Source organism: Xenopus laevis, chromosome 8L (genome assembly GCF_017654675.1).
Source record: "Xenopus laevis strain J_2021 chromosome 8L, Xenopus_laevis_v10.1, whole genome shotgun sequence".
Lineage (NCBI taxonomy): Eukaryota > Metazoa > Chordata > Amphibia > Anura > Pipidae > Xenopus > Xenopus laevis.
The window spans coordinates 66263661-66279947 of record NC_054385.1 but is presented as its reverse complement, the minus strand read 5'-3'; the positions used below and the strand labels follow the sequence as shown (position 1 = coordinate 66279947).

The window sequence follows — 16287 nt, the reverse complement described above, 5'->3', positions numbered from 1 at the left end:
TTCCCCATCCTACGCGCACACGTCAGGGCTGCCCCGTCTCCCTTGATCTTTGCACTCACTGTAGAACCTCTAGTTCAACTAATCAGACAGGACCAGGCCCGGACTGGTTATGTATCAGTTCGGCCAAATGCCAGAGAGGCCGCTCTATTCTGTGTTGAAATGGGCCGCACGCTGCCTTATTAGATGCAGCGCTTATTTTAGAAAGAATGCCTGCCGTCTGCTATAGGTATATGGCAAGCATTTTAGGACAGGGGGGGGGGGGCTGAGCCACGAGGGCGGAGACTGGAAGAAGATCTGTGGGCAGCCTCTTCTGATAGTATCATATGCTGAGAGTGCACGCAGGAGCATGCATTCTCCTGATGCCTGCCCTCACATTTAGCCCAGTGCACCTCCTACCAGATCGATGGCCTGCTTGTGTTTGAGCGAGCAGCGCTCTAGTCTTCAAAGGTACACATATTCATGCAGGAGAAGCACAGCAGCGCTGACCTTAACTTGATTGTAATAGCTTGAATCTTGTAATTAGCAATAAATTATGATCCATCTTGTGGCTTTGATCTGCTGTACCATTTAACTTTAAACGGCACCGGTCAGGTAAGAGTGCGCACTTCTCTCAATAAAAGCATGTGGGAGGATTGGCCTGCACTGAGCACCTGTTGTCTGCTGCTCTGGAGAAGTGCACATTCTTATTGGAAAGCTGCTGTTTAAAGTTAACGTGGGTCACAAGAAGGATTGTAAATTCACTAAGCATACTGACTGCTGGAAAGGGGGGCTTTAAGGACGCAGGGCAGATGGTATTGTTGGCTATGCTTGCTTGCTGCTGTTTATAATTAACTGTTTCAGGGGAGTAGAGACAGAAGACAATAATATTGTTCCCTATTCTGCTGTTTAAAATAAACCGTTACATACAGGGTATTGAGACAGGAAACTATCCTATTGTTGCTTGCTGTATATGTGGGTGTATATGGGAGGTATATATCGGGGGATAGTGTAGTTAAGTGCAGCACAGAGTGTATATGGGGGATGGGAGGTATATATATAAGGATATTAGAAGTCACTGAGGGGTTGTTCTGTGACCATATAAAGGCACAGGGCTGCAGGCTGAGTTATACAGGGAACTCTGAGTATCACTCATGTATTATAAGGGATAATGTACCCCCTACTGTAAATGAAAAGGATATTAGAAATCACTGAGGTGTTGTTCTGTGACCATATAAAGGTACAGGGCTGCAGGCTGAGTTATACAGGGAACTCTCAGTATCACTCATGTATTATAAGGGATAATGTACCCCCTACTGTAAATGATAAGGATATTAGAAGTCACTGAGGGGTTCTGTGACCATATAAAGACACAAGGCTGCAGGCTGAGTTATACAGTGAACTCTCGGTATCACTCAAGTATTATAAGGGATAATGTACCCCCCTACTGTAAATGATAAGGATATTAGAAGTCAGGGGTTGTGTGGAGATATATATATATATATATATATATATATATATATATAATGCATGTGTATAGGTAAAAAGACTAGCACGCATTTGTGGGCTGCTTTGATTTTTTTTGCCAGGGCTGCTTTTTACTCCCAGTCCGGCCCAGGACAGGACCCACAAATTACAGTGGTGCAGATTATGGGCACGGAATTCGAATGGAGGTGCTAGTTTGAGGAATATCTAGGGGCCAACATTACATCTACATATTCCACACTCTACAAAGTCAATTAACTGAAACTGATCAGGAAGCTAACAAAAGACATGGAAGAGTAGTCGCGTTACTCCATCTCATGGCTTGGGAAAGGCTATGATACTAAAATGACATTACTACCAAGGCTACTATACAAATTCCACACCTTACCAGTCACGATCTTAAATCTTAAAGGTATAAAATACTTCCAAAGCAAAGTAAATGTGTTCCTCTGGTCTGGTAAGCCCCACGGGTCAATACACTTACTTTTTATAGACCACTGGTTAACAGAGTTTGCTATGGAGCCTAGGACTCTCAAACTTGAATGCTTATAAAAAGGCAGCACGACGTTCCCAAACCACTTCGTGGCACCTACCCCACACAGAAACCTGCTGGGTCCACCTTGAAGCACTGGTTGTGCATCCAACAGACCTAAATGCCTACTTATGGATGGCAAGGCGCAATGAAAACTACTCCCCCTGGCTCACTCAGTGCTAGCCCACACATGGCATAACATTCTCCACAACTCTCAGCTCCATAGCAAACTTATTCCCATTCATATTAATCCACTCTTCCCCCCTGGACTGGTCACTTCAGCCTTCACCTACTACAAATCTAAATCATAAGTATTGATGGGTTTAGAATATAAAGAAAATGTACTGTAATGTTCTTCTTCTTTTTCTTTGATTTCCTATACTAACATTCCTCATTCCCACATTGCAGTGTTAATGTTGTAATTCCAGTTGTCATTTTATACTAGGATGCTATTATAACATGATTGTGCAATAGATGACTGTACCTGTTCTTATATTAAAATATAAATATAATATAATAATATAAATAAAAGAGAATTTTTCAGTTTTTTTTTTAAAAAAAACTAACATTTTACAAGATTTATTATACCCCAAAGCTGGAAATAGCTTGATTCTGTAGATACTCCAACTAAAACCTGTCTAGGTCATGTAGAAGTCAATGGCAGAGGTACCTTCAACCATTTGCAGATGTTTGTAGCCTTCATGTTGTTCGGGTTCTTTTGATGTGTTTCCCTTGAAAACTCGATTAATTAGATTCGTTTTTCACCCCAGAATTCAATGATTCCAGTTCTTTACATCCGAGTTTTTTGATAAATTAGAAAACATTCGAGTTGTGGGTTTATTCGAGGTATAAAAAACTTCACAAAGCTCAAAAACTCGACCTTTGATTAATAACTACCTTAATATAATGCTGGCCTTGAACAGATCATTATGGTTAAAGCATGACAGTAGATTATTAACAGAGGCACTTTTGTGGTGACATTTTAACTAATTGGTAGGCTAGCTGTGGGAGAGCATTTGATCACCAGGGTACTCAGAATGAGAATTGAAATAATACAAACATCACAAGTCAAAACACATATCGGTCTTATAATGAAAGCAAATATCTGATTGGATGCTGTGGGTTATTAGACTTAAATTTCCCTTTAACATTATGGTAATTAGGGATATAAGAACATTTTTCTTAAAACTCTCGTTGTTATGTATTGTCTCCTTCACTATTTTGCTGCTCTACAGTGGGTTCCTTCATTCACCACAAAAAAGATGCCTATACCTTGAATTAAATAAATGTATTCTGCTTTAAAGAGAGATAAGCAAATCTGCCTTGACAAGTCTTCTCACACCTAACCGCATTTGAAGGTAGGCCTGTCAATGTAACCACATTTTCCATGATGTCTGAAGCGCAAGTAGCCAAAGAACATATGGCCGGGAAGGGGGTAGGGGAAATGATGTGGCTGTAAGTTGAAGAATAGATCTTGCATGCAACCACTATATTCAATTTCCCTCTCTTCAGGCAAATGGAGACCCAACTTCAGCTGCTCTGCACATTTTTTTTACTTGCCTTGCTTCAGCTCTCTGAGAAAACAAGTAAGTACTGTAGGTAAAAGAAGCTTCTTTCCTCTTTTGAATTAAAAAAAAAAGTATTAGTGTTTAAGTGGTTTTAACACATAATAAATTACTCATTTTTCATGGTTTAGAGTAAGCGAAAAAATAAATTCTTGCAAAAGAAAAAAATATGAACAGAAATAGGCGACTAAGTCTACTGGCATGTTCAAAAACTAGGACTTAATAGATATTGTCATATTTTTCAAAGAATCATAGAAATACTAACAACAGCTCTTGGGGGGTTATTTGCTAAACCTTGAATTTATCTGGTCGGCTTTTTGGGCAAAAACTCTTTGTGGAAAACAAAACTTGAACATTTCGAGATTTATTATACCTTGATGCTGCAAAAAGGCATGAATCTGAAAATTCGCCATCACAGACCTGTCGTGATGGTCAATGAGAGAGGCACCTCAATTTGAAGTTAGTGTGGTGTATGCTGGGTGTAGCCCTGAAAATCCAACTTTTTCAGATCAGTTATAATTCATTCAAAAAAGTGCAAGTGCTTATATAACATCAATTAATTTAAGAATTCATTGATTATCAATTAATTGGTTAAAGTGCTAGTGCTAATAAATATCAAAAATTCATTCAAAATGTGATATTATTATAAAAAGAGGATTCTATATATCTCAGCAATTCATGAATAGAAAGAACGGTAAAGGAAAATAGATTAGAGGTGGAGTTGTCCCAAAATCTCCTAAATAAGGCTTTTTTCTATCTAATGCCCTGGGACACCACACGGAGAGAAAGGCAGGACTCTAAGGACTGCGGTCTCGGTATTTTAACTAATCTGTAGAAGAGCTATCTAAAAAAACGCAAATCCCTAGAGCCGTGGAGTAAAAGAGGTATGAAGAATGAATGCTGTTAAAATTATTCAAAACCTTTGTGCGGCTAGAGGTTGCCGCAAAAGTGCTGAAGCTTTTAAAATTAGGCTTTTAAAAATAATAAGAGCGGAGGATAACCGACGCGCGTTTCGCGTATGCTTTCTCAAGGCAAAAATTAATTAATGTTATATAAGCACTTGCACTTTTTTGAATGAATTATAACTGATGTTTTAAATGAATTCTTGAATTAATTTTGGTGTAATCAATTGGTGGTGTGTAGGAATAGAATTAACTCAATGGCACATAAAGTACTAAGCACTTTTTTTAACTGTTGCACCTTAAGGGTAAATTAATTAGTGAATTAATTCTACAACATATTCTTAACAATATTGTGGGGTTACTACTTTTCTTTCAATTTAATCAAGTGATCAATAGTAATTATACCTCTACATATCTGGATCTAATAAATGTGATAAATAAAACTAACTATAAGAATACATTTTGGTTTCAATAAACTTCACTAAAGGTAATGAAACAGGCAGTGAAGTTTGTAGGCTTCAGCTAATTAAGGACATTTAACATATTTACATACTAGTAGACTATCAAAAGAAAAATGTGGTTTCTTGCAAGAAAAATAAATGGGACAACTCTTTACACCTCTGGAGCAAAAATGAGGAGGCCCTAGAAGTCCTGGTTGTTGTTGCAGTGTGTTGTGCAATGCTAGACTATATTTTATCTGTTGACAATAAAAAGCCCCATGACATTATGTTCAGTAGCTGATAACAGTTATGCACCAGCAAATGGAAACTACAAGCATTTTTAATGTTAATAGCCTCTATTATGCAGAAGCCTTTTCTATAGAAAGTTTAGAAATATGTCATTTCCAGCCTAATTTTAGAATAATATACAGTATATAAACATAGTAATTTGTATATGATGATAACTAAGCTAGCACAAATCCATGTTCCATTTTGTTGGGTTTTTTTTAGAATTTATAAATATATATATTATATATTTAAGCATATCAGTAGCCTTAAAATGCAATTCTCCATCCAAACCCCTAGCTCTAGCTTTTTCTTTGGCAGATTCCATGAAAAAGCAGTGAAGCTTATGCATAAATTAGGCACCGTAATAAAAGAAAAACTGGCACTCAGAGCTCGATGCATGCGGGCAAAGCCCTGCGTGTTTATTACAATGTAAATTAAATTAGGCACCGCATAAAATTATTTTTGGCAGGATTTCCCCCAGTTCTAATGTGTATGGTATACACTAAATACATATAGAGTTTGCCATTTCTGGTGTAACTATGCCTTTGAATGCCATTGGTGTTATTTAGCAGGGTGGGTTAAGATTTTTTTATGAGATCAGTGGTTGGTGAAGATATTTTTTTGTTACCTTGACAAGGAAGGGCAACATTTTGTGCTGGAAAATGGGTAAATCATTCAGTGCTACATTTGTACACAGATCAAAGATTCACAGTTTTACTTAGCCCTTCAAAAGTAGGTTATAAGCATTACTAATCAGACCAGCATATGGGCACATATTTACACATTGTTGCACATTATACCAATCATTTTCAGTGAAGCTGAAAAACTCATATGTTTTAATGAACTATGAAAACAGAAAATTAAAATGTTTTTTTTTTTCAAATTACCATCCAAACAATCTAAATTTTTAAAAATGATTTCCTTTTTCTAATAAATAACAAAACAGTACCTTGTACTCAATCCAAACCAAAATATTGTGAATCCCCATTGGAAGCAAAACCAGCCCACTGGGGTTATTTAATGCCTAAATGATTTTCCAGTAGACTCAAGGTATGAAGATTCAAACTACGGAAAGATCCACCATCCGGAAAACCCCAGGTCCCATATCTGTACAGCAAGTTAGATAACTGGATAATAGGCCTATTAACAACATTTCTTTTTGTATGCGCGAAACCTTTGCATACATCTCCAGTTGCACCTATACTACTGTAAAATATCTCATACCAAGTAAACACCACAAGAGAAACATATCTAGTTCGAGTTTACCATGAATAGTGGTAGATTTGCCCAGACTACCTGGGACCTGGGTTTTTTTTTTTTTTGCTCTAAAATTACTTAAACATCTTTAATGTTTAAAAGGCTAATAGAGTTGTTGAACATGGATTTATACTGGGTAAGTTAACAATGAAGAAGAATATCGTAGCTGGCAAGAGTAAGCCAATAATTGATATCTATTGACTGAAACATTTATTTTGGCTTATGGAAAATTTTAATTTTGTAAATAATTTGTAAATAATTTTGTAAATAATTCTACCAAGTCCCTGAATTTTTATTTTACAATTGAATATCGCTATATGAATCCTTAAACATTTTTAGTAAAGGACATGCTACATGTCTTAGATAACAATGTGTTGTTTATTTCTCAGTCCCCAAAAGAACTGCAGTTTTTAGAGGACACTTCCTTATCTAAAGGCTCATTGATAAAAGAAAGGATCGATAGTAGGGAGAAGGAACGTAGAGCAAAGGGAGTTAACATTCCAATGCTCTCTTTTCTTCTAGCCTCTGTCTCTGCTCCTTGTCACACACTAGTGAATACACTTTATAAAGCATCATTTTACTGTAGAAAGCATGTATCGATGTCCCTGCATTGCCATATTCCGGACCTGCCAATTCAGTCAGTTGTACTTGCCGGCTTTCTGACTGTGGTGTGTAGTCCTGGGTGATGTCACTGCCTGACGCATTTCTTCTTTGAGGAAGCCTTTGAGGAAGTCACTGAACAATGCCTTTAACTACTGTAGCTTTTTTTAAATGAAAAGCAGAATTGTCACCAATGACATTGTTTTCTCTCTCCCAACAAGATGGCAGTAATAATAATAATGATGTGCTGAAAGTGGAACAGCCTGAGCGCCTGACAGCTGAAGTTGGAGGGTCAGTGACTATCAATTGTACCTTTGTTAATAAGAACTACGCTTTCTCTGTCACATGGTCAGTTTGTGAGGAAGCAACAGACCTCAAGAATCATTCATGTTTCAAACAGAGAGTGTGGTTTGAGGATGAATACCACCGGATAATTACCATTAGCAACCTGACAGAGAATGATTCTGCCAAATACTGCTGCAGTGTCGAATCTAGTAACAAGAAAGAGGCTGGAAAAGGAACCATTGTGCATGTGATGCAAAAACAATGTGCAACAGGTATCACTGCAAAATATCTCCAGCTATAGATTTCTAATTTATTCAGTTAATTTTAAAGCAATATTAAGTTTGAAAAGTTTTTCAGATCTTGATAGAATTCCATTCTAATTTTTAAAAAGCCGAGGCAGAAATGCATTAAAGCCATTTGTACAGATTTTATTTCTTGCAATTACTGAAACAATCACTTTGTACCAGATTAGCTCTTTGTCTTTTTCTTAAAATAAGTTGTAGAGTTATTGAGGTGAAATGAGGAATGGCTGCAACTGATTAAAATGTAAAACTTGCTAATCAAATGTTATTGCTAATAATAAAAATAAATAAAACCAGCTGCAGTACTGGCACATACTTATTTCCTTAATTGGCTTTTTCATCCACAGAACATTAGAGTCCACATATCTGAAAGCCTTGTCCTCACAAAAATGACAACCCACTTGTTTCAGTCAAAATAACGAAATATACCATTTTTAACTTCGAGTAGATTCCATGAGATAAACCTGTACATACCCACTAGTTCCAAATGGTGGCATTCAGCTGCAGATTTCAATCACTTGGGGGCAGATTTATCAAAGGACGAGGTGAATTTTGAAATGAAAAAAAATTCGAATTTCGAGCTGTTTTATGTGTACTTCGACTAGAAAATAGTCCAAATTCAATTCGAATTTGAAAAAAATTAATTCAAATATTGAAATTCATCATGTACTGTCTCTTTAAAATTCAAATTTGACCATTCGCCCTCTAAAACCAGCCAAATTGCTGTTTTAGCCTATGGGGGACCTCCTAGAACCTATTTGGAGTCAATTGGGGACTTAAAAAAAGTTTTTTTTGGGAAAAACTTCGAATTGAATTAGATCTAATGCACTATTCCTCCTTGAATTCAGCTGAAAACTGACCTATTCGATCGAAAACAGACCTATTTGACCAAAAAAAACGTCTTAATATCGGTTGGTCTTTTTAAATTCGAATTTCGAAGTTTTTTCAATTCGAAATTCGACCCTTTATAAATATGCCCCTTAGTTTGGCATTGCCCTGCCATCAAGAGATTTTGGTCTAGTGTGAAAGCAGGGATCAGTCTTATACTATTACTTATTATTCTGCTCCCACCTGAAACTCCATTACTATATCAAGGGGCAGATTTCTCAAGGGTTGAATTTAAATTTTGAATTCAAAATTCCAATTTTCAATTTTTTATGGTCAAAACTGTCAAATTGACTAGGGAGTTATTCAAATTTGATTAGAGTTTGAAAATTTATCATACTCTGGCCCTTTAAGAATTCAAATGCGACTATTCGACAACTAAAACCTGCCGAATTTCTGTTTGAGTCAATGGGAAAGGTCCAGGGATCAATTTGGAGTTGTTTGCAGCCTTCCTGATATTCCAGTTTTTTTCAGAGAAAAAACTCGAATCAAGTTTTTTAAATTCGAATCTTATTCAATTTAAATTCGATTCAAGTTTTCGGGTCAATTTAATTCATCCCAGTTTTAAAGATTTGTTGTTTTTTTTAGATTGGTCAACTTTATGGGAGCTTAGGGGAGTTTTTAAAAACTCACATGAATTTAAAAATTCTACCTTTGATAAATGTGCCTCCAAGTGTCAGAGACACTACAATCAAAAGGGCTCATTGCCATGAAGTGAAAGTCAGTACATCCCCCAAGAAAAGATATTGGATACAAATGGTTAATGATACTGTCCCCTTATACCAATTAACATATCTGCTGAGAGGTTGCCCTAAGTTATACAATAAGTTATGGTCACCCTGGAAGCAACTTAAAAAAAAAAAATTTGTTTACTTAAAATATTTATAAAATTCTTATGCTGGAAACAAATAGTTTACTGCTTAAACAGAAAATAACTCCTAACAGTAGGTTTGCACAAAATGGGGCAATTTACAATTAAAATAAAAAAAGCTGAAGCCGACATTTTCTTAACCTTGCAGGTAGTCTCCCTCTGTCCACTTTGCCTGTACACTAAATAATCCTCAGGGTGGCCAGTATTGCAGCTGGAAAAATCAGATGTGGTGTCATTCAGTTGGTATATTATACATGTACCGCAGTCTTAACCCTTTCTGCACCTTGCAGTGCACTTCATCATATTAAAAGGCACACTTTTGAGAGCCCCTTTTGAATAAGGGTGTTAAATCATCTCCCCTCCACTTGAGATAACACCCTTTCAAGCAGTTTATTGCAGTTATTTGTTTTTCCATACTCCCAGTGGTTAAATTAGAGGGCCTATAATTCAGGTTGTATAATGCTTATGTCTTTGGGAAAGATAAAAATCAACCTTTACACAGTTAAATAATACAGTCATATGATCACAAAGTAATGATTTGGGATAAATATACCCAATTAAATCCTAAAATAATTTTTGATGGATACCACGGATTTCACAACAAGGCATTATATGAAGACAAAGGAACTCTTGCTGGAATAAGGCTATTTGGATATGTTTGTATATAGTTAAAGTAGTATTTTGCCCCCAAGCCAATGGTCCAATTATATGGGTACCATATGATTACCGATCGGGGCAGGCTACATCTACGGGTAATATGGTCCTTGTTTAGTTAGATTCTTAATCAATAGCAGACTGATCAACAAAACTTGGCAGTTAGTATACCATGTATATATCAAAGTATTGTCAGCTTTAGTCAATGCCAAACGTTAGTGGCAAAAGGGAAAAATCTTCTTTTATATAACTGTGTGGATATAATAGGATTTGTGCATGTGTGTGTTGTTTTAAAATAGTAAATATATATATGTACAAATATCTTTATTTTTAGAAACTTGGACAAAAGAAAAATGGTTAATAATCCAATACATCGTTATAGGATTTGAAGCTTTTGTTATTATTCTCCTGCTGGCATTGCTTAAAAGAGCTCACATTCAAAGTAAGTTTAAATCACTACAAATATTTATTCTCCTGCTGGCATTGCTTAAAACAGCTCACATTCAAAGTAAGTTTAAATCACTACAAATATATATTTCTTGTTTTCATTTTAAAACTGAATATTTTACTACATGAACTGCAATTATTATCAGTCTCTCAAGGGACAGTATCAGTCTGTCAGTCCTGGTAAGCCTGTGCAACGATTCCAAGTTATATTATAAGATATGTCTATTTGCTGAGCAAAGCATGGTATTACATCTGATTTAAGTGGGAAATACTTAGGGGGTTATTTACTAAACCTCAAATTTATCTGGTCAGGCTTTTTTGGGGCAAAAACTCGAATTTTTCATGAAAAAATAGACTCAGATTTTTCGAGATGTATCGTACCCCGATGCTGCAAAAAGCCCCAATCTGAAATCCACCATCTCAGACCTGTCGAGGTCCTGTATAAGTCAATGGGAAAGGCATCTATACCAATTTGAAGATATTGTGGTTTCCACTGGGTTTAGCCCAGAAATCAATTCTGGAAAAAATATTGGACAATTCAGGTTTTCGCTTGATTTTATCGGGTTTTATCCTGATCCGATTCATTTAAGTTTTTTTTATTAATAAATAAGGTCAGATTGGGCATGGGAGTTTGGTTGTGGTTTTTAAATAAAACAAGATAAATTCAGAGTTTAGTAAATAACCCCCTTAGTCAGTGGAAAGAAAGTAACACAAACATTGGAAAAAGTTACAAACTCTATTTACATAGTCCCTGGTTAATATCAAGCTCCAGGGCCCTAGTTCAGCACTGTGCCTCCATGTTTCCTCAAAGGTAGAGTACACACTTTCTGTTCATACCTATGGGATTTTTAGACGTGTATTTACCCACTGAAAAATATGCTTTTAAGCATCCCATAGGAATGAATAGAAAGTGGGTGTTTTTTGTGTGGCAAGGTCTAATCTCACATTTTGATAAATCTGCCCCTAAGTCTTTTATGAATTTTGAAACTATTCAATAGCATAGATTGGATATACATGAAAAGGTGGCATTAATTAAACTGCGCTAGTTATTGCTTATTTACAAAACACTGGTGTCAGGGAGTTTGAGTGCAGCCTGGCATTTGCACCTTGTTCTGAATAGGTACAAGGCACAGAGTTGTGGGTGCAACACATTCCTGTATTTACTACCTGCTATTGGCAGGCAGTATAGGGCTTCATAGTACTGTGTGCTCATTGGCACTGCCTAATCTGCGCATCTAAAGGGATGCCCACATGCCACCCCCAGTCTGACTGTTATGAATACAGTGCGGCTGCATACAGAAAAGTATCTCATTTTTGGTTTGGGGCAAGGCTATATGTGTGGCACACGGCATATAAATTCTTGCATTCTTAGTAGCGTTAGTATAGGCTTCTTGATGTTTTTTTTTCTGTCTGTTACCAAATCCTGTCTAAGGAAAAAACAAATCAGGATTATAAATATTGCCAGTGGTAAGAAATAATAATATAGTAGCTTATGTTCTACACTCATCTGATTTCCCTACACAGGCATGGGATGCACTAAAAATACTATTTTTCCATTCCATGCAGCTGTAGAACAAAAATCACTTACCCCATTACATTTCTAGTGACCATAATTATTGAAATATATAAATAAAATCATGTGATGTATTTTACAGATTCTTCTGATGACAGATTCAAGGTAAGTGTAAAATTAACTGCCAGTGAGTAGGATGCTTAGATGGTATGCATCTGCCTCCTGGTATATTTTTTTTCTTTCAGGGAACTGACACTATTGTCAAACGTAGCAGTTGTTCTGTGCACTTTTGGGCTGAATTCTACCCAGTTTGTAGTGACAAGTGGATGCCATGCCTATTATTAATAACACAACACAGGGCATTTAGCAGTGCATAAGCAGTTTCTCAAATCCATGTGGTGATTCTTTCCTTAATCTCAGATGGCCATCATATCATTATTACAGTCTGTGTGATGAGTCACTGCTGCTGGAGTTTGGGCTCTGTCATGGAGAGTTTTCAAGTACAGAAGCAGGGCATAGTTTTGCATCAAAAACAGTAATAAGCAGATTTACCAATGAATCACTACAGTAGTGAAAATAAATTATTAAATCAGGAAAAATCTATATTTTATTAAGTTATAACTTTTCACCACTCAGTAAAATATAATGAGTGATGGTAAATCAGCCAATCAGCCAAGTAAAATCATAATGCTTATCCAGTGCAAATGCTGTTGACAAGCTGGACTACTTTGCAGTGGTAGTAATATATTGCCTTCCTTTGTGTGTGTGTTTTTGGCTGTACTGCTGAACACTTCTTTATCAATTCTCTCTGTTTGTATAGGTTAAAGGGAAGCAAGAACTACAGACAGACATTCATTATGCTGAAATATGCAAGGAGCGACTCCAGCCCCAGCCAAGGGGCAGGCGTGCAGAGGAAATGATAACCTATGCATCTGTTGCAATGCAGAAATGATGATGTCATATATGTGTTTTTGCTAAGAGAACTGAATTAAACAACTGTGATACAGAACAATTTTATCTATTGGTGTAGACTTTATTGAGCATCTGGTGAACACAGTAACACTATTTTTCCTAAAATGAGTAATGTGTAATATGACCTGCGTGTGCTTGACTCACCATTGCAATCTGCTCTGTTTGTATCATTGCTTGATTTGCTTTATGCAGTAAGAGGATTTACTATGCTCCTGTTAATTAAAGCCTTAGTGAATTGGTGATGCTCACTGTCTCTCCATTGCAGATACACTGACTTTATCAAACCAGCTCACTGAAAAAGGGCAGTTCCTCTAAAAAAAACTTGTGTTGTTGATAAATGCAATACCATTTTAAATAAATCACTATACCCAAAACATGCTACATAATTTTTAAGAGGATATTGTAGGGTATGACTATAAAGATTTTCATTCATCCAGGTCATGGTATATCTAATATAAGTAATTCTCAAACACATAAAAAAATGATGGGTAGTTTTAAAAAAAGTCCTTGTGGCTTGGCACCACAGGGTGAGGCAAGAGTTATGAAAATTGTGCAAGTTATCGTTAAAGTTATGCAAGTTCCACAAAAACTGCCCTGACTTGTCTAGAAACTTCAATAATTTACACAGAAAGTATGCAACTTACATATAAAGCAATGACAATGCAGAATAGCTTGGGACGGGCAGGCACGGGCAAACTCCACTGACCTTCATTGAATAAAAAACTTAAGGTGAATGCCACTGACCCCTATTGAACTGACTTATAAGCACATTAATAAATGGACTATGTACATGAATTACTTAATATAGAGTAACATCAGCTCTTTATATTGGGAAATATTTACTGAATTAAACTCTCACATATATGTGCTTTTCAGCAGTGGAATGACTAGTTATTGGACACCACAGTAAGATTATTATGCCCCTAAACTCTGAGAACAAAACAATTTCCACGAACATATAAGGCCGCAGCTGTCATGTGACAAGGGATGCCCGGCACTAGTTAGCAACAGGGACTTGTTTGATTTTAAAATGGACCTGTCACCCAGACACAAAAATCTGTATTATAAAAGTCCTTTTCAAATTAAACATGAAATCTAATTTCTATTTTTTATTAAAGCATTCATAGCTGTTGTAAGCTCATTTAAAAATCTCAGCTGTCAATCAAATATTGTCTGCCCCTCCTCTATGACTAGGCATAGAGGCAGGGCAGACAATTGCTTTCACTTTCCATTCAGCACTTCCTAGATGTCACTGCTCTCCTCACATTCCCCGTTCTCTTCACCGTTAAATTGTGTAGCCAGGGCATGGGGATGGACATCGGGCCCCTTATTGTGGTGCACAAATAAGATTCTGAGATGATGCAAAGCTTGCCTTAATAACAGTGTCCACAAAATGGCTCCTGCCTGCTTGCTATAATTATGAGTTCCCAGACTGAAGGAAACAAGATTCAAATAATTTATATAGTGTAATTAAAGTTCATTTTGCTTGACTAATGTGATAAAATAGGATTTTGAATAATTTTTTTGGGTGACGGGTCCCCTTTAAAAATAACAGCATGACATTCCTTTAAAGTTAGTCAACAAGTCAGTATCCCTTACCCTATCCTGTGCTGCCTGCCATTGCACTCACTGATGATGCACTCTGCAGAGTGGCTGAGGTGCAGAGTGCAGCCCAGAATGTAAAAGGGGGACTACTACAGTAGAACGGGGAAAATACATTGAGTACTTTTCACAGAGAATTTACGCCATTTGTATTACTTGTGATTTTTTTTATTTAGTAAATATCAGATGTGTTGTGAAAATACACCTGGCAAATTGAAGTGAACTTTGGAGGAGGCAGACAAGGAGAAAATTTACCCTTCAGTATCTATGCCGCTAGGAAAGAACTGAACCTCACAGCTCTCAGTGATGGTAACTGCATCAATTCCACTAAGATTTCCCCTCTGTGGGAAACCTGGAATTACCAGCACATAGCTACAGGATTCCTTAGTGTCAGAAGGTACACTTGTGCACAACTCAACATAGGAGTCAGGAAACAATGGTGCAACGCACAGCTATGAATCCAAGCAGTTTATGTAAATATATATAATGATATAAGTGAATTCAATGCCCATCCTATAAAGATAAACCCAGGGAAAACTAGAGCATCTACCTAAGGAAACAAATCATTCACTGGATGGCAGAAGATACTAAACTAGAAAATGGAGAAAGGTATACATTGTTACCCCTTAAAGGAGAACAAAACCCTTGCTACTAAAATCCCCTACCCCCTACCTTACATAGACCCCCCTCCCTGCTCCCCCCCCAGCCTAGGTGGTACCTTTGCTAAATGCCCCTAACTATTTACTTACCCCTTGTTGCAGATTCTGTCCAGCGCGGTAATGGGCGACATCTTCAGCCGCTTCGGTAATCTTCGGGTTTTCTTCCGGAGCTTCTGCAATTTCCGTGATTGACGATGCATGCGCACTTCTCGCAAAATAGAAAATTGCTCTAACCCCAAAGATTACCGAAGTGGCTGAAGATGGCACCTGTGAATTCCACTGGACAGAATCTGCACCGAGGGGTAAGTAAAGAATTAAGGGCATTTAGCAAAGGTAGCACCCAGACTGGGGGGAGCAGGGAGGGGGGTCTATGTAGGGTAGGGGGGTAGGGGATTTAGAAGCAAGGGTTTGTTTTTCCTTTAAGGGTGCCTTTATATGACCTTGGAACGTGTTTTTATGTGGTCATGGAATGTCTTGGTAAATATCGTACAATACGGGATGCACTATTCATATGTCCTCGAAATTTAGGATTAAAAAAAGATCTATTTAAGGAATCTTTCTAACAATTCCTACCTACTTGTTTGCTCTTGGTCTCCTTTATTTATATGGTGTCCCAATTACTAATTGCATTTATAACTACGATATTTAAATTAGCGTTATGCTTTATGTTTTGCAAGTATATTGGGTGATAAATATTTCTTTGGTGAAATTACATGATTTAGTAAGTGAGTGGTTATGAGGAGTGAAGCATAAGCCAGAATTAAGATCAACTCCAATAGATCAGAGTTAAGAGCTCTGGGTTGAGATCAGGAGAGTAAGATAGGTCCGAGCATATTGTTGATTATTTGGCCAAATTGTTTATTAGTTGATTAGGGAGGAAGTATATAAAGACAATAATAAGGGGTCCAAGATTTAAGTAACATAGAGAAAATGACACTCTATTGTATGAGAAACTGAAAGAATGATTTGTGCGGTAAGATGAAAGCAAGGACAAGGCAGTGTCAGGCCATAAGAATGTAGGAACTGGAGGAAGAGAGGGTGAACACCAGTGC

At 36.9% G+C, this 16287-nt stretch overlaps 1 protein-coding gene across 1 annotated transcript; it reads left to right on the top strand.

The window, feature by feature from the left end:
* The first annotated feature begins 3480 nt into the window (after nucleotides 1–3480).
* Nucleotides 3481–13019, top strand: LOC121397053. The gene is made up of 5 exons (XM_041572889.1): nucleotides 3481–3579; nucleotides 7267–7602; nucleotides 10377–10484; nucleotides 12145–12167; nucleotides 12823–13019. The coding sequence occupies exons 1-5, from the start codon at nucleotides 3510–3512 to the stop codon at nucleotides 12952–12954; spliced, it is 669 nt and encodes a 222-aa protein (XP_041428823.1). The 5' UTR covers nucleotides 3481–3509; the 3' UTR covers nucleotides 12955–13019.
* The last annotated feature ends 3268 nt before the right edge of the window (nucleotides 13020–16287 follow it).